Source organism: Podarcis filfolensis (assembly GCF_964270895.1).
Source record: "Podarcis filfolensis genome assembly, chromosome: 9".
Taxonomy (NCBI): Eukaryota; Metazoa; Chordata; class Lepidosauria; order Squamata; family Lacertidae; genus Podarcis; species Podarcis filfolensis.
In genome coordinates, this window is record NC_139610.1 from 42,814,035 (window position 1) to 42,841,623 (window position 27,589).

General features: G+C 45.9%; 1 protein-coding gene and 1 long non-coding RNA gene across 3 annotated transcripts in view; both read left to right on the plus strand.

Annotated features, from left to right (window-relative positions):
* LOC310742518 overlaps positions 1-14,374 on the plus strand; it is a 49,120-nt gene extending 34,746 nt beyond the window's left edge. Inside the window, exons 4-6 of the long non-coding RNA XR_014538496.1 lie at positions 4,940-6,791; positions 10,853-11,168; positions 13,798-14,374. This is a non-coding gene — a long non-coding RNA (uncharacterized lncRNA). The remainder of the gene's footprint in view (positions 1-4,939; positions 6,792-10,852; positions 11,169-13,797) is intronic.
* A 6,309-nt stretch (positions 14,375-20,683) lies between these two features.
* Positions 20,684-27,589, plus strand: part of MAML3 (mastermind like transcriptional coactivator 3) — a 270,375-nt gene continuing 263,469 nt past the window's right edge. For both annotated transcript variants that reach the window (XM_083571047.1, XM_083571048.1), the window contains exon 1: positions 20,684-22,690. In XM_083571047.1, the coding sequence (XP_083427173.1) occupies positions 22,214-22,690 (477 nt within the window). In that variant the 5' untranslated portion in view covers positions 20,684-22,213. The remainder of the gene's footprint in view (positions 22,691-27,589) is intronic.

The following is a 27,589-nucleotide window of genomic DNA, read 5'->3' on the forward strand; positions in this document are numbered from 1 at the left end:
CGTACCCCTTCCAATCTGCGCCCCATCCCGAGAGACGAGGGTAGGGTGAGCAAGGATTACTCACCTCCGTCACTGGTGTTGTGCAATGCCAGGTCTATAGGCAACAAAACCGCCACCCTGCGAGATGTCTTCATCTCGCAGGGGGTCGACCTGGCTTGTGTGACGGAGACCTGGGTGCGCGAAGGGGATACTGTTACCTTACGAGAGATGGCGCCCCCGGGTTTCTCCGTCCTCCACCAGTCGCGGACTGTGGGCCGGGGGGGAGGGGTGGCATTATTAATCCGGGAAGATTGTTCTTTCAGGGCTCTACCATCGCCATCGATCCCCGGCATTGAATGTGTTGGCCTAGTGTGGGGCTCCGAGGTGAGCTTGGCTGTCTGGCTGGTGTACCGGCCACCTAGCGCACTAGCAGCCACCCTGTCAGGCCTGCTGGAGGCGGTGGCCGGCTGGGCCTTGGAGTTCCCTAACCTATTGGTATTGGGGGACTTCAACATCCATGCTGATGCCACTCCCTCCTCACAGGCTCTGGACCTGGTGTCTTCCATGGCGACACTAGGGCTCTCCCAGTTTGTTTCGGGCCCCACACATCAAGCAGGCCACACGCTGGATTTGATATTTGGCGTCGGTATAGATGTGATCATGTTTCCTTCAATGAAGGTGCCATGGTCTGATCACTACACTCTGAAAGCCAGGATTGACGTTCCACCCCCACCCTGCTTAGGTGGCGAGCCGATTTGGGCTCGCCCGCAGAGGCTGATGGACCCTGATAGATTCCGTCAAGCCTTGCGGGACCTTTCTCCCCCTGGCGACTCATTGACTGAGCTTGTTGAGGGCTGGAATACCCAGCTCCTGGTAGCCATCAATGAGATCGCACCTAAGCGCCCTCTGCGACGCCGCAGAAACCGGGCTCCCTGGTTTACCGAGGAGCTCCGGAAAATGAAGCGGGACCTCAGACGGCTAGAGCGAGTATGGCGGGGTGCCCGTGACGGAGCTTCAAGAACATCTTATAGGGTTTTTATGAAAACCTACGAGATGGCAGTGAAGGCCGCTAAGAAGTCCTACTTCTCGACCTCCATTGCATCCGCTAGCTCTCGCCCGGTGCAATTATTTAGTATAATTCGGTCTTTAACGTCCCTCGAAGGACAGCCAAATTTAAATAACAATTTGACACACAGCTGTGAGGCATTTGCGAGCTTTTTTGCGGAGAAGGCCCTGTTGCTCTGCCATGACCTCCCTGCCAATTTGGATGCAATAAAGGAACTGGAGGCCCCTCGACTGTCCTCGGGTCCAGTATTGGACCACTTTGACCGGATATCCCCAGCCGATGTGGACAGACTCCTCCGAGCTGGAAAGCCCACCACTTGTCCTCTCGACCCGTGCCCGTCTTGGCTGATTAGAGCGTGTCCAGACGAGGTGCGGGCCCCCCTGGGGGATATCATCAATTTGTCCCTTGGCACCGGGACATTCCCAGGGGAACTGAAGGAGGCAGTGGTGCGCCCGCTTTTAAAGAAAACATCATTAGATCCCTTAGATCTATCCAATTACCGCCCGGTTTTGAATCTTCCATTCCTGGGTAAGGTGATTGAGAGAGCGGTTGCTGAACAGCTTGGTAGGTTTCTGGATGAAACATCGGCTCTAGATCCATTCCAGTCCGGCTTCCGCGCTGGTCATGGGACCGAGACGGCTCTGGTCGCCCTAACAGATGATCTCCGCAGGCAGCTGGATCGAAGCGGGTCGGAGCTGCTGATTCTTCTAGACCTGTCAGCAGCCTTTGACATGGTCGATCACGAACTCCTGGACCACCGCCTTGCCGACGTGGGGATCCAGGACACAGTCCTTCAATGGCTGCGCTCGTTTCTCTCTGGTCGGGGACAGAGGGTGGCGCTTGGGGGGGAATTGTCATCCCGCCACTCCTTGGTGTGTGGAGTGCCCCAGGGTGCGATACTCTCCCCGATGCTTTTTAACATCTTTATGCGCCCCTTCGCCCAGCTTGTCCGGAGTTTTAGGCTGGGCTGCCATCAGTATGCTGATGACACCCAACTCTATCTGTTGATGGATGGCCATCCTGACTCGGTCCCAGACACACTGACCAGATGTCTGGAAGCTGTGGCTGGATGGTTACATGGGAGCCGGTTGAAGTTAAATCCTTCGAAGACAGAGGTCCTCTGGCTGGGATGGGACGATATGGGATTGAGGGGGCAACTCCCATCTCTTGCGGGGGCGCAGTTAGTGCCAGCACCGTCCGTTAAGAGTTTGGGTGTAATCTTCGACACCTCCCTTTCCATGGAGGCGCAGATTGCAGCTATAACAAAGGCGGCATTTTTTCATCTCCGCCAAGCTAAGCAGTTGGCTCCTTACCTCTCTCGCCCTGACCTAGCCACTGTGATCCACGCGACGGTCACCTCCAGACTGGATTATTGTAACTTGCTCTACGTGGGGCTGCCCTTGAGACTGACCCAGAAACTCCAGCGGGTGCAGAATGCCGCAGCGAGACTCCTTACAGGGTCTTCGCTGCGAGATCACATTCATCCGGTGCTATACCAGCTGCACTGGCTCCCGGTGGAGTACAGGATCAGGTTTAAGGTGCTGGTTTTAACCTTCAAAGCCCTATACGGCCTAGGACCCTCGTACCTATGGGACCGCCTCTCCTGGTATGCCCCACAGAGGAACTTACGGTCTTCAAATAAAAACATCTTGAAGGTCCCAGGCCACAGAGAGGTTAGGCTGGCCTCAACTAGAGCCAGGGCTTTTTCGGCTGCGGCTCCAACCTGGTGGAACGCTCTGTCACAAGAGACAAGGGCCCTGCAGGACTTGACATCTTTCCGCAGGGCCTGCAAGACAGAGCTGTTCCACCAGGCCTTTGGTCAGGGCGCAGCCTGACTCCCTCCTTTGGCAATCTTTACAAAACTTTAGTTTATGGTTGCCATCAATTTTGATTTTAATTAATTTTTATAATGTTTTTATAAAGTTGCACTATTTTAGTGTTGTTAGCCGCCCTGAGCCCGGCTTCGGCTGGGGAGGGCGGGATATAAATAAAATTTATTATTATTATTATTATTAGCTAAAGTGGTGCTTCAGGTTAAGAACAGTTTCAGGTTAAGTACGGACCTCTGGAACGAATTAAGTACTTAACCCAAGGTACCACTGTACCGTGCAGCAATAGCATGTGTGGGGAGTGGGGGAAAGAGCTCTGATTGGCTCCTGTGAGAAGCCAGTTGACAACATGCTCTGGAATCACATCTATTCATGTGAGGCAGCAGGGCTAGGGCAGAATAGTGTTCTTTTTAACTTAAATTAAAATCACGGCAAGAAAGGTCTTCTGAGCCTCTCCCCTTTACTGCTAAATAGCTACCAGCAACATCCCACATTTGAGCTTGCAGGATGGAAGGCTCCAGCATCTTTTTCTGTCTGTCTTGTCTCTCTGAAAGCAAACCCTCCAAACACCTTTTGTGTAACAGCATGGGAAAAAATCAGTAACTGGCAGTGGGAGGACATTAAATATATAATACCAAACTTCTACATGTACTATGAAATACCTGTTGTTACCTTATTAGGTAGTCCTGCCAAACAGTCATTTTCTTTCTGTCTTAATTGACTTAAAATATGGAGATTCTGCGCTCCCCTGGTGTTTTGCTAAGGCTTTTGAAAGCATAACTGAAGAGCTGCAGACTCATACACATTCTAATGGTCTGCTCATTTAATAACAGCATTGTGCGCAAGAAGACTCAAGGAAAATAATTAACTCTGACAGTTCAATTTTTATTTTTTTGTTATTCAAGGATGATGCACTCTATCTTTCTTGGCTTTTGCTTTACCATTCTCTTACTCACGGGGCATAGATGTATTGACAAGCATGTGCCTACTTAGCGAATGCTTTGGCTTCTGCTGCTGTATCCTGAGACAGAACAAGCCCCCTAGGAAAATACGTTGTAGAAGTATTGGCAGCAGAGGTTGGTTCACACATGCATGAATCAAGGTGTAATGTGGTAACAATAGAGATGTGGAAAGTCTAGAGTGACACGCAGCATGCACTTCTGGTAAAATATTGCATCTGCCTTGCATTAGAAGTTGAGGGTGGGAAAGATGGTGTGACTCTAGTCTTTGTATACCCCTTTGGTGGTTACTTGCGTATGCAAATGAGACATCAACAGATCACACCCACCGCAGAGGGGACTGCCATAACATTTTACATTACCTCAAGCACTAGCATGTTCTATATTGTCTCAAGCACAATGTTCACACATTCAGCTGTGGCTCATCAAGTCTTTCGTGATCAAATGATGGGGTGCACAAATATTTATTTATTTGGAAGCATTCATAAACTGCTTAAGATTTTTAAAAATCTTCAAGAAGTGTGCACTATAAAAAAGAAAGAATATCATTAAAACAACCTAAAACCAATTAAACAAAAGTATAAAAGCATTTAAAAAGCAAATAAAACAAGAATTCATGCATAAGTGAACTGGCCAAGTAAATCTAAAATGAAAAAGTATGCAAAATAGGCTTAATAATAAAATTTCCAGAGAGCTTCAACCAGACTGCAAGAGTATTACTAGGAAAATGTTGTTATTATTTATTGAATTTATATACCGCCCTATACCCAGAGGTCTCAGGGCGGTCCACAGAAAAGAATAATAACTGACTCGCAGCTAGACCTATATCCTCCAAGTTTACCTAATAAATAAGTAGAACTCCTTTTCTTCTTTTATAATAAATAAAAATTTAATAAATTATTGCGGATTGTGAGCTGCCTTGAGAAACTCGTGGTCTTGAGAAAAACTGCATAAAAGTCACTTAAATAAATATATAAACATTTTTCTCACGGTGTATATTTGCTTCTGTAGAGGATTCTTGTAAAGCTGTGTGAGTAAAGATCATTTCATGTGATCCATTCTATTGCTAGAGCTCACTTCTACTTGTTTATTTATTTTTTTAACAGTGAAAGCAGGTGAAGAAGAAGAAGAAGAAGAAGAGGAGGAGTTTGGATTTGATATCCCGCTTTACCACTACCCGAAGGAGTCTCACAGCGGCTAACATTCTCCTTTCCCTTCCTCCACCACAACAAACACTCTGTGAGGTGAGTGGGGCTGAGAGACTTCAGAGAAGTGTGACTGGCCCAAGGTCACCCAGCAGCTGCATGTGGAGGAGCGGAGACACGAACCCGGTTCCCCAGATTACGAGACTACCGCTCTTAACCACTACACCACACTGGCTCTCAGTGTGACCTCTGCATATTTGCCCAGCATGCTAGTCACCACTACAGCAAGCCTATCCCATTTATTTTATTTTAAGTAGAGCTCTGTTTTGTTATTATATAAGAGTAGTTTGTATTGGTTTTAACTGGCACGGGTTTTTTAAGTTGCTTTATACTTTTTTAAAAAAAAGGAAATAGACAAATACTTTTTAAAAGTAAACATTCCCCACCCTATAAGAGAGTGCTATTTTAGGACAACGGAGCAGATCTGGGGACAGGTTTTGTCTGGAGAGATACTTGATCATGTACATTTCTGAAAAGGATCAAATAATTATGTATGCTTGCGTATTCTCTCCCCCCACCCCACCCCCACCATATCTAAGTAATGATCAGCACTCATTCCCAAACTGGGGCAATAGGACCCTTGGGTGTACTGGAACTTTCATTAGGAGATACTTGAGAAAAATCCAGTAATGGCTGCTATTATTTCTCCAATCTCGTCTCTAAGATGCATATCCAGATTTATGGAAAATGCACAAATAGCTCGGACATTAGCTAAAAACCAAGAAGGCACCACATTGTGTAGTTCTTGGTATATATTTGTCACATGTGGATTTCATCTCTTTACTGGTCTTGGACCACCTGATGATTCCTTCAGTCTGCTGCAGGGGCTTCTGGAGGGATTAGTGTATAGGCCATCTGTGGCTCTCATGTGTCATGTGTTTGATTTAGCACATCAGAAGAAATAACACAATGGTGTACTTAGAAGATTCTGCCTCAGTACGAATGCCCACTTGGATGTCCTGTAAGCTTGGGCCTATGAGTCTTGGGTTCATATTTCGACTCAGCTTTGACTTCATTTCCCAATATGAAACTTAGGCTGCAACCCTTTAAGCACGTATAGGGGAGTAAACCCCACTGAACTTAAAGAAACTTACTTCTGCACATGTCACTTGCATTATTTTGTTGTAATGCAAGAACCCTGAAAGTTAGATCAGTAATAGCCACATATTACACACGTGGGGTTAAGCCTGAAAGAAAGCTTCTTGGCTCAATCCACAAGCTGTATAATAATTAATAGTAGCAGCTACAAACTTTAGTTAGATCATTAATCAACTACATTTTTCATTGATTAATTTAGGGCTCCATAATCAGCTAAATCTTTTGTTGATTAGTCAGAGTTCCAGTCAGTAGAGCTGTGCATTAAAGGTCCATACCCTTGTTTTATTTGAGGGAGGTATTTTGGTACTATTACTATAACATAGAAAAATAAAGTATTTATGATGCCCGTGTTTCCTTAACAATGAGTTAAATCATGGCTAGGCAAACTAGGCCCGGGGGCCGGATCCGGCCCAATCGCCTTCTAAATCTGGCCCGCGGACGGTCTGGGAATCAGCGTGTTTTTACATGGGTAGAATGTGCCCTTTATTTAAAATGCATCTGTGGGTTATTTGTGGGGCATAGGAATTCGTTCTTTTTTTCTTCTTCAAAATATAGTCTGGTCCCCCACAAGGTGTGAGGGACAGTGGACCGGCCCCCTGCTGAAAAAGCTTGCTGACCCCTGAGTTAAATGAACTACATTGCCTTATAGATTCAGGTAGGTTGCCGTGTTGGTCTGACACAGTCAAAATATATAAAGAAATTAAAAATATGTCCAGTAGCACCTTAGAGACCAACTAGGTTTGTTCTTGGTATAAGCTTTCGTGTGCATGCACACGAAAGCTTATACCAGGAACAAACCTAGTTGGTCTCTAAGGTGCTACTGGACATATATATAGACTACATTGCCTTATGTTTGAATTTCTCAAATGATAATCCATACTGAAGTTTTGCAAATAGAACCAATGAGTTAATTGATTGGGTAAAAGGAAGGTGATTAACCAAACTTTTTTTTAAAAAAGAAAAGGAGTGACAGAAACCAGTAAAACTTGCAGCCCATTTTGCAGGAGTGTTGTGAGAGTAAAGGATTGTAAGCACCTATATTAATATCATTGCTGATGATGATCAATCACTTCTTCCAGGTCTTTAGCCCTACAATTTCATGAATCCTGACTTAAAGGAATATGCATAAAACAGATTTTAGTGGTTCCTGAAATAATCCTCATCAATTCAATTACATAGGCAAGAGGCCAAGGACTGTTATAGGGCAGCCGTTACAGAATATTTATCGGGATGTAGCAATGTGTCACCTCATTTTTAATCCACATGACTTTTTTTTTTTTTTGCCTCAGTGTTATCCTGAAGAGTTAACACTAGATTTTAGGTGTCAAGTTAACCTTCCAGCTAGAACAGCCCAGGCTGTGTCATCCAATGCCAGAGCCATAAGCCACTTAATTACTGCAGCCTTCTGCACAAGCAAGCACTCTGGAGGTTAATCTCTTGTTTGATGTGGACTGAAACTGTCTTAACAATAGCTATTTGCAACCTGTCTGGTAGCCAGTGGCGTAGCGTGGGGGGTGCAGGGGGGGCCGGCCGCGCCGGGCGCAACATCTGGGGGTTAGGGGGCGCAAATCCACAGGTTAGGGGGCGCAAATCCACGGGTTAGGGGGCGCAAATTACTTGCCTTGCCCTGGGTGCTGACAACCCACGCTATGCCACTGCTGGTAGCACCTGGATCTCTGGCATGCAGTAAATTGTATAGGTTAGCCACATAGTGACACTGTTAAAGTTGTTTAAGTAGATAAGTTTTATATACAAAGAACAAGAACCTGGCCTAGTCTGCATGGATTTTGTTTTACGCTACCACAATCTCCAAGCGGTGCAAGATCCCAGGGATCCCAGGGTTTGGTTTCCTTTGGAATGAGGTACACTGGAGACCATGGTGTCTTTAGGATATACTGTATATGTGTTTATTTATACATGTATACAACCTCTGCCTGCAATGGAAGGGTTCACAGCATTAACACCCCAAGTGGGTCTTGCTTTTCCCAGAGCCACAGCCTTGGATTTCAACCAATATCAGGCACAGCTCTGTCTCTCAGCTGCCCAGGCTGCAGTTTACCAGCTTCTACATTCTAGCTCACATAACTCAATTCCCAACTCTGGTCTACCAATGAGTTGAGGGAAGGGGGCCACCCATTTGCACAGCACCACTTCCTTTGTTACCTTAATGGCCCATCCTTAGAGGAGCCTGGTTATTCCAGGAATAGAATCCATGCTGGATCCAGGAATTAGAAGAGAGTTCTACCTTCTCCCTACCTGCCCCCCAAACTCATAGTGCTGTTATTTACTAGTCAAGCTCTCCCCACTTGAGTGTGTAAGTCACAGAGCTCTACAACGTTCTCTTGAACTTAGTTGTTTTTTCTTTCAAATTACATGTTTAGAATTAGAGTGACAATAGATTACAATAGAAGAGTAACAGGGCACTTATGACCCTTCCAAATGTTGTTCGAGTTGGGCTACAACTCTCATCATTTCTGATAGTGGGCCATGCTAGCTGGGCAGATGGGAATTGAAATCCAACAATTCTCTTCTCTGTGGTTACGCACAGACCCTCTGGAGTACTCTCCCTCCTGCCATTCAGGCATCAACTTTTGGCAGGTTTTAAACACCCACTGAAAACTCATCTGTTCAGGCAGGCTTTCCTTGATCATTGCCATTTTGTTTAGATCATGCTGTTCAATATTTTGTTTTAATAATTTGTTTTAATATGCTACTGGGTTTTGATATTATATGTTCATTTGGTTTTTATCACATGACTTTATAACTGTAATGCTCTGCATACCGCTTAGAAATTTTTATATTATGTTGCATATAAGTAAATAAAATGTGAAGAGCCACAGGTTCCCCATAGCTGCTGTAATTGAATAATTTGATATATTTAAATCCAGTATTGATTAAATACAGAGCCCCAGATGAAATCGGCATGATTTCCTGAAAGAATGGCAGCATCTTAATTTTCAAATAACTGAACCTTGTTTCAGAAGATTCACACACATACACACTTCAAATCACTAGCAATACATTGATTCGCTCAGGCACAGAAAGATATTCTATCTTCATGTTTCAGTGACGAATATTTGTAATCTTTTACTAATTTAAAAAGAAACCCCTGCATATTTGATATTGCTGTACAGGAGGATCCAGGATATTTACATTTCTGTTTTCTTCATAGCTTCAGTTAGGTATTTGAATTAATGCTTGAACCTTCCCTGCTATAAGTCTTGGGTGCTATTCACCCTAATTTCAGTGAGTCTACTCTAAGTAAAACTTAGTAGAAGATTGCCACTTACATTTTACCATCCAACTCCATAATGTGTCAACCTTTCCCAACCTGGTGCCGTTCAGATGTTTTTGACTGCCACACCATCCCTGACCATTAGCTTTACAGTCTGGGGCTGATAGGAGATGTGTAGCCCAATGATATTTGGAAGCTCTTGGGTTGGGGGAGGCTGGTGTATTCCAAAAAAGGATGCCCAAAACACCAGAGTGATGAGTTCTAGTGCTTTATTAAATAAGGTATAGACTAACAGCAAATCAGCCTGCCAGTTCTCCTAGGTTTTGTAGATGCAGGACGGACTCTGCAGCAAGGAGATGACTTATCCGTGCCCAAGCAAATATCCATACATTCTTTATATACAAAGCAACATACCTCACCTTGTCTTGGACCTCTCAGCATTTCATCTGCCCAGATGAGGTTGCAGGTGGCAAATACCCAAGCCTTACAAATAGTTCCACTTCCTGGGCTCAGAGCCCAGCACCCCAAGTCCACAGATAAGGACAACATCAAAGCAAGCCAATTAGCTTATATCTAAGCAAGTGACTAAAAACATATATAAGCTCATTGCTACAACAACTACCAATTAATTGTGGTGTTATCTTGACTACCAAATAGTGTAAGCAAAGCTTCTGGAACAGTTCATCTTTGGTTCAACACACTTAGATACATGTGTGTGTGTGTGTCATAGGGTATGCTTTCTCTAGAAACAGGATGTAAATCTTCTTCAGCATCTCCACCCTACAGTGCTGCCTTTAACAAAAGATAAAAAGTAAACAGCTGCACAATCCTGTCCCTGAGGTATGTCCACTCACTTGACAATAAGATTGTTGCTAAATCCTCTTTGCACCAGTGGAACACAAAAGTATGCAGGATTCAAAAGCCAGTGCAACATACTGCTGATAGAGCAACTTCTATACCAGTGTGACACCACTGACTCAGGTGAAGAAAATGAAAGGGTTTGGAGCATGATGAGGTTCCTGTGAACTTTGCTCATAATCCTAAACTTACTGAGAGATCAGGCCTTCCCTGTGATGTCAGCATAACGTGATGCCTGTAAAAAGGGTGGTTCAAATTAAAAACGTTCTCGTTTATGCCAACAGAAAGAGTTCCAGATGATGATGATTTGCCACCCATCTGACTGGGTTGCCCCTGCCACTCTGGGCGGCTCCCAACAAAATATTAAGAAAACAATAAAACATCAAACTTTTTTAAAAAAAAAATCCTATACAGGCTGTCTTAAGATGTCTTTTAAAAGTCAAAGAGCTGTTTATTTTCTTGACATCTGATGGGAGGGTGAGCACCAATAATGAGAAGGCCCTCAGATCTGGATCGCAGTGTCCAGGCTGAACGTTGTGGGTGGAGATGCTCCTTCAGGGTCTAGGCTGTTTAGGGCTTTAAAGGTCAGCACTAACACTTGGCAATTATCACTTCCTTCCCAGCCCAAACTGGGAATACAAGACTGAGCATACCATCCACTCTCTGAATAGCCAGGAAACACAGATCTCATATATCAAGGTACACGGCATAGGGCCACATCTCTCTGTCCTGATGTTTTGAGAAATTAAGACAAGCACACATGGGAACTCTGGTCAAAGGGCACTTTGCACAAACAAGTAACCAAGGACAACAAGAGAAGCACAAGTAGGGCATATTACTAACATTCATCTTCTCAGAAATAATAGGTACAATGCCTCAAGATTCTTCAGGTAGGAACCCCAGTTCTAGATGCTGGAAGAACAAAGTAAGCCAGGAAAGGTAAGCTGGGACACCAACAGTATCGTCCATTCATTAATACAATTTATTTTATTCCAAATTCTATATTGTTTTTAGTCTGTGTTGTACACTACATTGGTAGGTGGGTGGGTGGGTTTTTTTTTTAAAAAAGTTAAGCAGTATAGAAATTTATGTAAAAATAATTAAATTAAATTAACAAGGCAGCAATAAGGCTCAGCATTTGAGAGTGTCTCAAAGCAGGATCCCTGCATACCTTCAATTTGCCCAGTCCCAAGAAGAGAGGTGGCTGTGTAAAATGCAAACTTATGCTGACTCTTCTTGCAATTACCTTCATTCACTCAACCAGTGTAAAATTCCCTTCATTCTCATAAAGAAGAAACAGGTTAAGTTTGCAGTAGGTGGGGGGGAGGGTCCACCACATGTGGATCAAGGGGGTTGTGGGTGAGCAGGAGAGAACCCTTTGTTGGCGAATGCTGGGCATTCTGCTCTACCTGTTGTTGCTGCTGGCCATACACATGTGATGTGTTCTTCCTTGCAAGGTGTGCTCTCAGGGGAAACAAACAAACAAACAAAAATGTACTAATAACTTTGCCCTAAATACTGCTAATGTATGTCTTGGCTAGCAGTCTGACCTTACATGTGTTTACTAGTCACAAGTAAGTTCTACTTAAGTCAATGGCACTTACTATTACATAAGCATGCATAGGTTTGTAGCCTAAATCACATGACAAAATAATGGGGCGCATACTTATAGTATGGTTTTATATTCTGTTGTAAACCACTTGATATTTTTTAAAATAAACAGCGGTATGCAAATGTTTTTTAAAATAAATAAATTTCGATGGGACTTTGACCTAGTAGTCACTGGGGTGGTAAACTTGTGCATTAACTGTACCACTTGAGACTGCAGGTGAGGAGGGTATGTGGTTTAATGTTTCTTTATATTTTTAAAAAATCCTCACACACAGAAAATTAGGATCTTAGGGAAAAGGCTAGCATTCTTTCCCCTAGCATCTATTATTCTATGTGGATGTTTATGGAGAAGCACTTCATAATGTGAGGCCCCTGCTTCAGTCTCAGGTGGTACAGTCCACAGTTTGCATCATCCAGCACAACTAAATTTAATTGGATCAGGGCAATCATGCCTAGCATTCATATAACACATTTCAAGTGTTCAAAGCCTCCACATGTATATTATAGTTGTAATCCTTGCAACCAACCTTTAAGTGTAGGTCATTCTTATTATCCCCACACAAGAAATAGAATGAAGTCTGAGTTCTTAAAGCCACTTCCTGTGCAATCCTATGAATCATGGTCAACCCAATACTTTTTGCTAGCTGATGCACAACACCCAATTGCAGTACCTCTTCCCAAGTCAAGATCCATAGTACCCAGTCTGACCAAATTATTTTAGCACCTGAGTCAGAAAATTCCACAATTACCTCTCCCCAGCCTAGGAGTAGTAGCAGCAGTAATAATAATAATAATAATAATAATAATAATAATAATAATAATACATTAAATCACAATTTGCTGTCCTTTTATGCCACCCAAATCATCTGCCTGAGGCAGCCACCTTACTCTGCTTAATGGTGGGGCCGCCCTGCAATCCACGATTACTAAGAAGGAAGTTCCACTGTGTTCAATGGAGCCTCTTCTATAGGATTAGAATTGCAGCCTCAGTGAGTTTGAAGATGAGGAAAGGTTTGACCTGAGGAATGTCTAGCTCACGGGCCTCTGTGTTACCAGCTCTCAGATGGGCTTCTTAATGTGACTGGAAACTAACTTGATAACATTTTAGAACAAAGTTGGGAAGCCTGTGGTCCTCCAAATGTTGCTGGTCTCCAACTCTCATCAACCCCAGCCAGCATGGCCATTGGTCAGGGATGATGAGAGTTTTGGTCCAATAACAGAGAGAGCCACAGGTTCCCCATTTCTGTTTTAGAAGGTATTTTAGGACAGTTAATAAATGCCAGCTTTAAACCATCCCACATTAGCTGTACGTTGACTTATACACCTTGTTTTACCACTTTGGCAACAAACACCTAACAAATTAACTCATATGCAAGTGATTAAATGGTGATTAGTTCCCCCGCCTCTATCTCCTTTTCAGAGGAGGTCACTGAAATACACTTAGGTGCTGTCAGAGGAGTGGTGGTGTTTTTTGGTAGTACTCTAAATGCCTTTTCCTTGACTGGCCCTTTTCACATTTCAGCATTATAACAGAACTTTCTTAATCAGGCAGATTTCATTTATGACAACCACACTGAGAGCTTATGTGGTTATTTTTACATCATATGTCTTTTTCCAATGTTGGCCTGTACTCTCTAATGTTTCAAAATTGTACCTCACTGAACACATCCTTGAAAAGGCAATCACCTAGTACAACTAGTAATTAGTGCTCTGTCAGCTTTAGCACCATTAGTTTCCAAATGCTAACATCAGCAAGCCTATTGTATATCACATATGAAACTGGAATGTGTGTTAGTGTCTACACTTAGGCGTTTGCAGTAACTTTGCTTTAGAAGACTTTCTGTATAGGTAGGTACCGTATTTCATATGCATGCATGCATATTCTGTAACCAATAGCATTTATATGTGCAGTATCTAGTTTTTTACACTGTAAATCTCTTTTTTTTGTATGTCCCAGTGTGTCAAAGAAACAGGAGACAGACAGCTGGATTCAGGGCGTAAGGTGGGCAACAATGTGTTGGGAATGTGTCATCACTTTTCCCAACCCAGTATTCAGGCAGACTTTTCAGGAGGGAGAAGTGATGTATTGAGGGTGGAGTGAGATGACTAAGGAAGGGAAGAGCTGAAGACTGCCCCCCCCCCAATATTTCATGGTCTCTCAACTAATTTATCAATAAAATGCTGATATGCTATTCCATTTGTTTTCAGCTTTACTTTCCACTCATCTCAGCATTTACAATTATTGATACATTTTCTTAATTTGGCCCCTCCACCAATAAAGGTGCTGTCACAGGTAAGCCAGTAACCTTATGCACGGGTTATCTGCTGAAGACGGTCCTGACAATGGCTCTGTGAAGATGCTGGAGGTGACTCAGTCAGGAGGCCACATAAATTCCTTGGACTTCATGTCACCAGGGTCTTCATCTAAAGAGGAGTCATCCTGGCTCTGGCCTGATGATCCCGTCCTATGCATGCTAATCACTCAGCATGGAGCTAACAGCCAAGTGAGTAGGTATCTGATTGTAGCCTTAAATCTCTGTTCTCAGCCCTAGCTGCAAAAAAGTAGGCTGTTGCTGTTGCTTGAAGGACTCCACTGATTGCCATTCTTTGGTTGTTATTTCCATGTTACACCACCACTAGAGATGCCATGCTTTAGCTGTTTGTTATTGCTGCATGCCACTCCAATCTCTGAGTGGTGTGAGATCCCAGGGGTTCCAAGCACTTACTCAGTGTTTCCTTTGGAATAGGATACATGGAGACTGTAGTGTCTTTGTGATATACAGTTTATTTGCATAGATATACAACCTAAGGCTATGATGGAGGGGTTCACAGCATCAACACCCCTAAAGCATCCTGCTTCTCCCATAACCATAGTATTGGATTCTAGCAGAAATCAGGCACAGCTCTGACACTACATTCCTGGCCAGCTGCCTTGCTTCCAGCTTCTAGCTCACATCATTCAACTCTCCACTCTGGCCTTCATCTTTCTAACTACCAGTGAGTTGAGGGAGGGGGCCCTACCCATTTACCACCTGGCACAGATCCACTTCCTTTAATTACCTAGGCTATCACCTCACCAGGAATTCACACCTTTATATTTTAACTTCCTGGATCCAGGGATTAGAAGAGTCTCAGCATACAGCCTACTTCCCCCACCCCCCACAAACTCACAACAATATCTTAATTGCTGCTGACCTTGGGACGCGGGTGGGTAGGGAGGGACGCGGGTGGCGCTGTGGGTAAAACCTCAGTGCCTAGGACTTGTTGATCGCAAGGTTGGCGGTTCGAATCCCCGCGGCAGGGTGAGCTCCCGTCGTTCGGTCCCAGCTCCTGCCCACCTAGCAGTTCGAAAGCACCCCTAAGTGCAAGTAGATAAATAGGTACCGCTTTATAGCGGGAAGGTAAACGGCGTTTCCATGTGCGGCGCTGGTGCTGGCTCGCCAGATGCCGCGTAGTCACGCTGGCCACGTGACCCGGAAGTGTCTCCGGACAGCGCTGGCTCCCGGCCTCTTGAGCGAGATGAGCACGCAACCCTAGAGTCGGACGCAACTGACCCGTACGGGCAGGGGTACCTTTAGTGTGAACCAGTGACACTTCTCAAACATGTGACATGGCTAGATGGTGTCACAATTCAGCTGCGGAACAGAACAAACTCATCTGAGGTTTCTCCATTCCTATTTTAAGATGTGGAGCTACATCTCAGAAATCCACTCATTAAATGGCTTATTTTAGACTTATTTTATTGTTTATGTCCCACCTTTCCCCCCAGGGCAGGACCCAAGGTGGCTCCCACACTAAAAAAGAGAGCTTTAAAACAAAACATAACCACCAATCAGTTATAAATATTAATAAAAAGCAATTAAATAAGTTGTTATATGAAAGCAGTGCTGAACCAAAACAACTTAAAACCATTCAAAAGCACCAGAGGAGGAAAATATATGTGGCAGCCACCATGAGAAGACCCTGCTGGTGGCCAGCTAGTGGCTAAAGACCTGCCAGAGAAAGGAAAGCAGAGTATGGGTGATTCTACATCTCCATTCCTCGGAATAACATTGTATAGATGTTACTGCATTATATACAGACACTAGACTGTATTGCATTCACACATACTGAAACAAAATGAATAACTCAGAATCTTATGTTGCTTCTGACATGCAGTAATAACCAGAAATAGAAAAACACACACAAATTACCAACATTACATATTTGCACTGGAGTTACACTTATTCGAATGCATAAAACGAATAATTTCTTGCCTCAAACCCCTTTCCTTCCAATGGTATTTCTTTCTTTCTTTGAATTATGGAAATAAATAATGTCCTATTACACACCGGGAGCAAATTGCTGCAACACCCTGAGTAAAGCGAATGTATTCTTTTCGTCGCCACATGTTACAACAACCACTGTTGCATTGTCAGGCTTTGTGACAGTCAGTGTGTAATCAATATTAATTTCTGCAGATTTCCCCCCACAAACTAGCTAGTCAGCTCTAGGGGGCACTGCGATTGAAGTGCGCAAAATACTTGTCAAAGGCTAAGTGAAACCTATTCACACCTGGTCTCTGGCCTACTTAACTGTAATTTTGCTAAAAGTCTTATTAAATTAATGTCATCATCCAATTAGCTGTGCAATAAAAACATTCACAGTGGGCCTTAACTTGACTCCTGAAATCCTTTGTGTCCTAAAATCAATAGGATTACAGAGGAAGGGAATAGAGTGGAGCACCCACATAAATCTTTTCAGGAACACCTTGGTTCATAAACTGTTTGGGCAGGGCCCTGTCTTCAAAATACCGCTAAAAGTCTGACAACAGTGGCTGCACCAGCTCATAAGCAGCAGACAGTGAAAGGCAAACCACAGAGGGGCAAAGTCTTGAATGTGACATGGCGTAGAGGATTTATAAAGGGTCTTCTAGATGACGTTACCAGCTTACTTGCCTTTATAGTTTGCCACTTGTTGTTTATTGCTTTCATATAGTTGTTACACACCACCAGCACTCTGGACAGCAAATATGTGGTGTTGCTATCTGGTTCTGTCAAAGACCTGCAAGGCAGAGGTTCATTTTAAATATTGTATCTTGTTTCAGAATTGACACACAGGAATTGCTGTTCTCAGGAAGCGAATGAAATATAGCTACTCTGCTGATTCCTTAACCTCAGAACAGAAATCCTATATTCTAATAGCAAGCTCATTCTCCAAGTGTGGGTCCTTATATAGACAAAAAGACACCACCAATGTAGAAGAGGGGATACCTGCAATCTTGGAGGAACCCTGAAGTTTTCAAAAGCACTGAAACACACAGGGGGGGGGACCTAGCCCAATGAAGACAGGTAGGTTTGCACTCCTGACTGACTGGTGTGGGATGGAAAACCAAGGGAGGAGGAAGAGTAGAATGGCATATCCTGGAAAAGGATATGACAGGTTGACTGGAAACCTGAACAGAAGGACTTCATACTGCAGTGTTTTGTTGCAGGTCCCAATTATATATAATAACTGTCAGTTTGATGCGCAGAGCAATCTGGCCAGAGAGCAAAAAGACTAAGGCAGAAAGTGTCAGTGTTGTGGTTAAATCCATATATGTAAAGCTTTCTTTCTGGGGGGGATGGAGGGGTACGCATACCCCTAAACATTTTGTGAATCTAAGTTTGGCCTCATTGAGGGGCAGTATTTCAATATGAGTAGGAAAATGAGAGTACCCCTAAACTTTTTTTTCTTAAAGAAAACATTGTATATATGAATATGCTTGGAGTGATTAGGAACAAGCTGGGACCTGAATTTCCAAGTAACACAAACTAAACAACCTTGGTATTGTGAAAGTATTTTATGTAGCTAATACAGACAATTATAAACAAACAAAATATGAAATCACCCGACTCAGTTAAATGAAATGAAATATGACCAGATGTGTTTTGACTCCATGGTCTTCCTAAGTGGTCTATTTCCCTCTCCCCCAAATAGATAGATATACAGTGGTTCCTCGGGTTACATACGCTTCAGGTTACAGACTCCACTAACCCAGAAATAGTACCTCGGGTTAAGAACTTTGCTTCAGGATGAGAACAGAAATCGTGCTCTGGCGGCGCGGCAGCAGCAGGAGGCCTCATTAGCTAAAGTGGTGCTTCAGGTTAAGAACAGTTTCAGGTTAAGAACGGACCTCCGGAACAAATTAAGTACTTAACCCGAGGTACCACTGTAATGTCAAAAGCAACTACACCAAATGCACTACTAATAATACTTAATCTGGCCATAAAGTGCAGTGTATGCATATTTTTCATCCAAAACTGGCATTGGAAATCCACAAGCTGCCCTTCCAGTTGGAAGTGTCTAAAATGAGTCCAACTACTGAATAATCAAAAGGTGTTATTCCCATTGTGACTCAATGGGACCCCGCTCTGGAAGGTGAACCAGTGGATCCTTGACCAGCTCAGCTCTCACCCACCACACCGTGCCCCATTGGGGGCCCCCTCTGCCAGTGGTATGATTGCCGGCAAAGAACTTTCTCTGGCTGCAGCAGAGACTTCAGCAGTGGCAGAGGCTCCCTCCAATGGGCAGAGGCCAGAGACTGTCCACTGATTCTGAACTCACTCCAGCAGGATGGATTGGGGTTAGGTTTGTGACATAATACAGGAAAGTAGTCGCTGCTGGCTGGGGTAAATCACAACAGTCTTTAGTCTCTTTTTAAGAATGATTCTGTATTTTGAAGTGCAGTTTCTGTGGGAAATAATATGGAGGAAAATTAATACTTTTTAAATAATGTTGCCATTGCTAAAGACGGTCAAGTCTTTTCCAAGCATTAGACAGGGGTTTCAAAGCTTGTGCTTTGTCTGTCTGCAGTTCTAGACATGGAAATGACTAAAACCGATTCAATAATTGGATAATATGAGAACAAAATAATATTCACTTTCAGCTACATTCTGGATTTGGGGCTTTTGTTCTTCAACACTAAATGAATCTACGTTGTTCATTTTAAAATGGTTTGGAGCCATGCAGTTGAAAACCGAAGAGACTTTCCTTCTACATTTATTTCCTCTCTGTCTTCTGAGGAGCTGAGGATGTCATACATGTTTTGCCCCATTTAATCCTCACAACAACCAAGAGAGACATTTGCAGGGATTTGTACCTAGGTTTCCCTAGGCCTAGTTTGATCCTGTAACCACCATGCCACACGGGATCCACTAAGTATTCTCTCACCCAGCACACTCAGATCAATATACCATACTCCCCCAACAATGAATATGAGGCAGGGCCTTTTCAGTGGTGGCTCACTTCTAGCCTAGGGAGGCCTGTTTGGTTTACATCACTGTCTAGTTTTTACCGTCTGTTGAAAACAAGCGTGTTTAGAAGGACTTTTAGGGATTGGCTAACCCTACAGTTGGAATGCACTCCCTAGGCTGTGTTTTTGCATGTGGTTTTCAGTTTTTATTGTATTTCCTAATGTGCATGCATACACATACAAATAATTCTTGTTAGCAGCCTAATATTATAATATCTATATCCCACCTTTCTTTTAAAAAATAATAATTAATCAATACGATTTGGATTATTAGGTAACAGAAAAAATATATTTGTAAATCTTACTCTGGTGTAGTCCAACTAACAGTTTTTTATCACCACAGGGTTAAGCAGATAGTGTGCTGGAGCCAAAGCATGTCTACTCATAAGTAAGTGCCACAGAGTTCAGTAAGAATCTTTCCCTAGTGCCTGTTTAAGATGACAGCCTTAAGGCACCTGAAACCCTCCCTTGGATTGCAACTACTATTGAGTGCAATGTTATCATGTTGCATTTGAATGTGTCTACCTATGAGATGGGCTTAAGTACCCTGCTTCTTCAGTTATTTTCATCATGGCAATTCTCAGCAGCTCTGCATGGAAATACTCACTATTCTCTTGGAAAAAATGTTGAGCCTCACATTGTTTTCTTGTTAAAAATAGAAAGTTCTGGCCTGTTTTTGGATGCTGCCCATCAGCCCTTATTTGAATCATTCTCATTGTGCAGTCTTTTAAGTAACCAATACGAGTGGAAAAGGTGAATGAGAGACATATTTTGTGTTTTGCCTCCTAAAGAGCTGTGCAGCACTGGGTACTTCAACCAGTTCCTAGTAGATAAAGCGAACAGTGCACCAGTTTTTCTTAACTACTTTTAATTAGCAGTCCAACCAGTGAACAGTCAAACACCACCCAACTTCATGCACTGTGTTTGTTATCTGTAGTCATTCTTGAGAGATTAGGGAGCACTTTAATTCCCTCTTTGCTCTGATTTAGATTGTAGGTTCCCTTGCATAATGGATGGATCTCACTCTTGCTCTCTCTCTTTTTAAAGGTGTTACAAGGCAGTAAAGTACCTTGGGCTTGTCACTCTATGGCTATGTCCACACTATTCATTTAACACACACCTCCCCTTGCAAAGAACCATGGGAACTATAGTTTGTTAAGGGTGCTGGGAATTGTAGCACTGCGATAGGTGAACTTAACCTACTTCACAAAAGTGTTCTGTGGCCAGAAATTGTGTGTGTGTGTGTGTGTGTACACACAGTATATGGTATGCCTATCGATGGAACAATAATAGCAAGTTCGTGTAACTCAGTAGACGATACTGTGTCCGGCACCTACATTCTATCCAGAGCTGGGATTGTTTTAAATTCAACTTGTAAATAAGTTTAGCCGGAAACAAATTAATGAGATTTACTCTCCAGTGAGTGAGTCAAGGACTGTGCTTCTACCGCATCCCGCCGCCCCCCAAAAAAACCACCTCTCGGATATTTGAATTGAGGGTAGAGGGAGGCGTATCAGGGTTAATTTTAACACCAGCCTCTTTTCTTCCCCTTGACTTTTCCACGTGGTAAACGTCAGGCAAGGAGAGTTAGGAAGCTGCCGTTCACTTGCTGTGGTCATCATCATGCACAGGTTCTATACCATGCAATATGTAACAATTTAGGCCAGCATGATACAGAGCTTCAGCTCGCGCCGAAAAAGGAAACCGGACACACAGGGCAGGCGTATTACACACACACACACACGCACCACGCGACCAGGTCAAAAGTTGACTGCCTGCCTCTCCAGCTTCCCCCTCGGATCGCTCTCGCTCGGTCCTGGCAGTCCCTGATTTTCCGCCCAAGGTAACAAGCAGCGTGGCTAGGAGCCGGAGGGGGAATTAGGCGGGGAATCGCCGTGTCCGTTCCTGCTGGCGAAAGGTCCGGGCCGGATTTTGCACCTTGTCCCCGGGTCTGCCTCACGGCCTGGAGGAGCTGGAGCGGCGGCTGCTGCTGCTCTGTTTATTGAGCGCTCTTGTCCTGGTATCACTCCGCTGGCATGGAGGAGGAGGAGGAGGTGGAGGAGGACAGCACTTGATCATTGTGATGGTGGCAGGAGGAGAAGCAGCAAGCAGAGCAGAGCAGAGCAGTCTGCGTGTGTAGCAGCTCGGCGTACGTTCTGCAAATACTTCAGCGAGCTACTTTTGCAGATCGCCCCGGATTGTTCACGTGTTGACTTCCCCCCAGCTGGAGGATTTGCTTTTGCTGTGTTTTTTTTTTTTTTCCTTTTCCCTTTTAGGTTCCTGTTGAAAAATACAACTGAGCAGCCAAAGTACTTTTGAGAACACGGTGCGGCATAAACACCCAAACTTTTTTTTTCTTTCCCCCTATTCCCCGGGAGAGAGAAAACACAATTAAGAAAGCGGCGCTGCCTGCCGCCCGGTGGCGCGGGGTGCGATGTTGGGGTGCCTGTGTGCGCGTTGTCTGCCCGGTGTGTATGTCCGTAGGTGTCTTGTGCGAGTGTGTGTTGTGTGCGTGTAGAAGTGTGGAGCGTGGAGAGAGATTCCTGCCTGTTTTGCACGCATGTGGGTGCGTGTCTCTCTCTTCCTCCGCTTTCATACATGGGGGAGACCAAGGAGGTTTTCGGTCCGGGATTTGTTTTGGAAATGATGGATTATTTCAAAGGTGGACTGATCTGATCTTCCCTCTCTGGAGTTTGCCACCGAACAAGCTACCGATCAGTTTGTTGGGATTCCTCCTGTGTTTGTTGATTGTGTCTGGCGATAACCTCGCAGCACCGCCTCCTGGGTCTCGGCTTTTAACATTTTCTTTAGGCAATTTCTTTCTTTTTTGTGGGGGGCGGGCGGGCGGGCGGGGGGAAGCTTTCTTCCTGCCGGAGAGGATCGACAAGGAAGGGAGAGAGGCTTTTAAAAAAATTGGGGGGTATTTTGTTTTAAACCAAACAACCCCAAAACATTTCGCTGAGGATCTGCTGCCTCCCTCCCCCATGGTCCGTTAAAGAGTATCTTCCCCCGGAGGACCCCCGTGTTTGTGCCTGGCGTGTGGCGCCCGCTTCTCAAAGGGGGGAAAAGTTCTTCCAAAATAGTGTGCGCGGAGAAGAGGATGGGGGATTTTGCAACCCCCGCCGCTGCCGCGAACGGCGGCAGCCTTTGCCTCAACAATAACCTGAGCAGCAGCCTCGGCGGGGCCGGGATCGGCGTGAACAACGCTCCCCACGGCCCTCCTCCCGGTAACAGCGCTACTCATAGCGGCGGCGGCGGCGGCACTAACGGGAGCAGCGGCGTTCCCAAGCACAGCACCGTGGTGGAGAGGCTGAGGCAGCGCATCGAGGGCTGCAGGAGGCACCACGTCAACTGCGAGAACAGGTACCAGCAAGCCCAGGCCGAGCAGCTGGAGCTGGAGCGAAGGGACACGGTGAGCCTCTATCAGAGGACCCTGGAGCAAAGGGCCAAGAAATCGGGGGCCGGAGGCGGCGGCGGCGGCAGCGGCAGCAAGCAGCAGCAGCAGCACCCGAGCAGCAAGCAGCAACAAGATGCCGAGTGTGCCACGGCCGAGCAGAGGAACCACACGCTGATCATGGTAAGGGGGCGGGCGAGAGGGGGCTGGAGGGCGGCTGCGGAGCACTTGTGGGCTGGCGCTTTCTCATTTGGAGTTCTCCCTTCTCGCCGGAGCGGATGTAGGAGGTTGGGGAGGAGGGTGGGGGAAGAGAGAGAAAGAGCGAGAGAAAGCGAGGGATGCTTGGCTGAAGCCAGGGAATGGGCGGAGAGAGGAAACTTTGGTCCTATAACTAATATGGGAATCCAGGAAGCAAAATGGACTATTTGAAGAGGAGTTGTCGAAGCCTCTGCATTGGTGGGGGTGGCTAAGCCGCGCGCACACGCTCGCTCGCTCTCTGTCTTCTCTCTCTCTCTCTCTCTCGCTTGCCACTTGGATCGATCACTCAGGTAATGATTCTTCACCTGCCGGCGTCACACACTTTCACACACCCACCCCACTTCCCCCAGTCGCTCACAGGTATCATTGCATCGATCACGGCGCAAAACAATGAAACAAATGAATTGTGCATTTGGCTGTTTCACGTGCCATTGGAAGAGCGGCGTAAAAACGCACACAGGAGAACCGACGCGCTTGGAGGGTCCCCCCTTGTTGTGTAGGCAGTTGTGGAGTAGCGCTGGGAAAACCAGGGGGAAAGCACGTGCGTGTGCCTGCGCGTGTATATCTCTCTGGCCAGCGTGGGTGCGTGTCTGCAAGGATGCTCGCTGCCTCTTTAAATCCAGCGGAGGGGGAGCTTTGTGGGCTGGCTTTGCGGAGCGGGAGTGACAGCCCTCGGGAGGAAAAGTTGGGCAGGTTCCTCCTCGGCTGGCGGCGGCGCGTGAGTGTGCGCGGCGTGCAGCGGACCAATCAAGTCTCTCCAAACTCGCCCCAGCCACTCAGCGGCCGCCTGGGCTGCATTTCTTTCTTGCCTTTTTTTTTTCTTCTTTCTTTCCTTTTCGTAATTCTAAAGTTTCCTTGGCCTTTTAAGAGGCTTAGAAGAGAACAGCAAAGGGGCGGGAGCTAACCTGCCGGTGGCGTAAGAACTACTAGTAGGAAGTGGCGTTTCACACTCACCCAGATGGTTAAAAGAAATTAAACAAGAACTCGCCGGGTCACAGATCTTGTCTTAAAACAAAATAGTCAGTACGTGTCCCTATTAAAAGCGCCCCTCCCCTTGAAAATCGTCCGGGAAGGATCGTCTGCCGCGAGCTGCTCCTGATCAAATCGATTAGGAAATCCCTTTCCCACACCCATTCAACCTTCCCGACTACCCTCCGACAGCTTTAGTGAAGGGAGCGGAGAAGCGGTTAGGGTTTTTTTGTTTTAATAGATCTGTTGTCAGTCCCTGCTTCCAGCGTGCCTGGTTTCCAGTAGGTATAGCCGAGTAAAGCTAATCAAGTTTATGGAGAGCTGTGAAATATTCTGCCTTTGGTGGCGCAGTGATTGTGTCGATGGGAGCTGCTTGCCGAAATCCAGGCAGATGGTCTCAGGGGCAGCTGGAGGGCAGGGCGAGGGCATTCCTTTTTTTATTATTATTTTACTTGGGCTGCTGTCGCTCTTTCAGATTTGTTTGCTTATTCTGTTGCAGCAGCTCTCCTAAACCAAGGTTGCGGCTCTAAGGTTTTTCTACTGCGCCCTAGTCAATCAATTACTAAAATACGGTGTTCTTTTTAAATATGTATACAGTATGTATATTAAAAGGAAGCTCCCTCTTAATCCCCAGCCTCAAACAGGAACGATTTTGCGCAGGTGTGTTCAAAAATAAGTCCAACTGCACTCAGTGGGACTTACTCCCAGGTTTCGGATTGAAGCACACGGACTGAGTTGTGACTCCCCTCTTTAAAAAAAGTGATTGCCTACTTTCGAGTAAATATGAACAAGGTCGCGCGGCGAATGTTTGCCCAAGTAAGACGTGGAGCTTAGATTTAGGCAACCGCTCGCAAGGTTCAGTTTTTAATAAAGCTCTGCTGCTCTAGCTGAGCTGGAGAGAAGCGGCTGCAAGGTCCCTTTGCCTTCCTCCTGCCCTATGGCCGCCCTAAGCCAGGAGCGAGCCAGAACCTCCCCGCCGCCCAGCTTTTCGGCAAGCCACCCCACCAGCTGGCGTCTGCCTGACAAAGCCGCCCTCCCCTCCCCCGGCTGGAAGTTGGGTGGGAGGCCTGGAGGGCGCGGACTGACGGCGGGGTCAGCCGCAGTGGCAGCCCAGGAGGAGCTGGGGCGAGTGGTGCGGCGCAGGAGGCGGAGGCGGGCGGAGGGAGGGAGAGAAAGGAACGGGCGCGGACTTTGCAGGAGACAGCCGCCGCCGGCTCCTCCCCTGTCGAGAGAAGGACCATTTATTGATGTGGGACTCTTCTTCCCCACCCCACCCCCGGCGTCCGTGTGTGTGCGCGCGCGCCTCCTCAGTTCACCGGGGCCGCCTCGGCCCCTCCCACCGGCGCGCGAAAGGCCGGCTCAGCCGCGACCCGCAGGCGGAGTCCGCTACACCTTCTCCCCCCGCCCCCGCCTGCCGCGGCGCTTTGTCTGCTCTATCGAGCGCTCAGCCGTGGGGGGCGGGGAAGAGCTTAAACGCAGCCCAAAGTGCGCCCTCCTGGAAGCGAACGCTGCTGCGCGGCGTGCCGCCTTCCTCCTCAGGCGTGGAGAAACCACCACTCCCCCTCCCTCCGAGGGTGGGGGGTTGGAGAAGGAAGCTGCTGCCGCCTCCCTGCTTTTCCAGGGAAAAGGCAGCCGGAGAGGGAACGCCCCTTGTTGGAGACAGCGGGGCATTTCTCCAGTGCAGCCGGGAGGAGGAGGAGAGGGGGTTTGAGATAGGCAGATAAAGCGCTCAGCTTCACCACACAGGAATAACCGCCCCCCCCTCACGCTGCCGCCGCCGCCGCCTTCCTCCCGCCCGACCTGGAGCGCGAGCCGGTCTGCGGACGCGCGCGCACACACACACACTGGCAGGGAGAAAGCCGAGAGACAGACGAGTCAGAGCAAAGCACAAAGGGAGGCACCTGACTCGCAAACAGGAAGCCGACGAGGCGCTGTTCGGCTGCCCGTCTGCTTGGCCCTTCCCGGCCCTCTAATAGGATTTGGGTTCAGTCCTCAAGCTGTTTCACGCTCTTTGCTCCCTAATGGAGCTTGCGCTTGCGACACAGTGGCGCACTCGGGAGGACTTGGGCAGGGAGTTCATGCAAGCAAACAAACAAAAGCCTTCTTCGCATTCCAACCCCCCCCCCCTTTTGAGCTGCGGTACTGACTCACTAGTGAAACAATAGTTTCCTTCTCCGTCTCTAGCTTGCAGATGGGATTTGGGAAAGGCTTGTAGTTGGAGAATCTCTTTGCCATGGGCAGAAGAGGGTGGTTTGTTTTTTGATGTGCTGGACAGGTCTAGATTTCCCGCCTGGAATGGCTCCTTTCCCACCAGTAATAACAATAAAGTGGATGTTGTAACATCTGTTTTGATAAGAAACCACTGATTTCCCTCCATATGACCTGTATTAACACCCCAATAATTTGATCACATTCTTCGCTTGACAGTTAATAAACCTTGCTTTGCTTTTGGGGTCCAAAATACCTTTTTAAAAAAAAGTTTTGGATTTGTTGCAGTTACAGGTAAGTAGCAAAATCCAGGAAATATTAGCTTATAGCACATCCTTTTAAAATAATAATTATTTAAATCTGCAGTCGTATACATACACACTTGGAAGTAGTATCTATTGGACTCATTGAGTCTTGTGTTTGAATATACATGGATAGGATTGCAGTGAGTATCTTTGAAACTCTCTTGGTTAAAATTACTTGTAGTATGAAATCCACAGCTAGGGATATTTGCATTCAGCTTCCAGTATCATTGGAGCATGCCAGATCAGTGTGTGCTTTGCTATTTAAAAAAATTAGAATGCAGTGTTATTTACAGCCATTTTAAATAAGGGGGAGAGTTTCATCAACAATGTGCTTATAGGGAAAGGGTTTCACCAGCAATATAGTTACGATTTGTAGAAAGATTAAGAGCAAATTGTGGTTTTTCAACAGCGTGTAAGGGAGCTCCCTAAAGAAGAGAAGGAAGTTGCCAGGATAGGTGTGAAGCTTTTTGCGGTGTCTTTGAATCCAGTTTGTGAGACTTCATAATGAGAACTGTGTTCTCCTTCCAATCAGTGAAACATGATCTGTGATGAATACAGACCTCCCCAATTGTTGTACTGACTGACAAGTGCTGGGGGAAATGTGAGGTGCTGGTGGTGCTCTGTCTTCAGAGAACACTGCAGCCCCACGTGTCTGATTCCTCTTTTCCTAACCCTCAATAGAGAGAACAATAAGTTGCCTTTACTGAGCTGTATTTTGTTTGTTTGTTTAATCTGTGGAGGCCTAAACTGTCCTTCTACACTTCGTGTTTCTCAACGTATGCTGTACTCCATAATGTGTGCTTTACTGAACAGCTGATCATCTTTTTAAAAATACAGTGGTACCTCGGGTTAAGTACTTAATTTGTTCCGGAGGTCCGTTCTTAACCTGAAACTGTTCTTAACCTGAAGCACCACTTTAGCTAATGGGGCCTCCCGCTGCCACCACGCCGCCACCGCACAATTTCTGTTCTCATCCTGAAGCAAAGTTCTTAACCCGAGGTACTATTTCTGGGTAGCCTGTAACCTGAGTCTGTAACCTGAAGCGTATGTAACCCGAGGTACCACTGTAGACTTTTCCTCAAAGGCATACATCTCAAACTTAAAAGTTGATGCTCTCTCAGAGAAAGTCAGTACAGCCTCATTTCCACACCCAGGGACCTGCACACTCCATGCATCCTCAGTGCATCTTGGCAAGCCTAATCTTCTAAATTAAGGATGGGAATCTGTGCCATTCCAGATGTCAATCCTTGGTCTAACTGGATGTACCTAAGGCTTCCAACAGCCCAAAGGAGTCTAGGCATATGGTGATGGATTTCCTTTTCCTGGGGGCAGCTGCATTTAT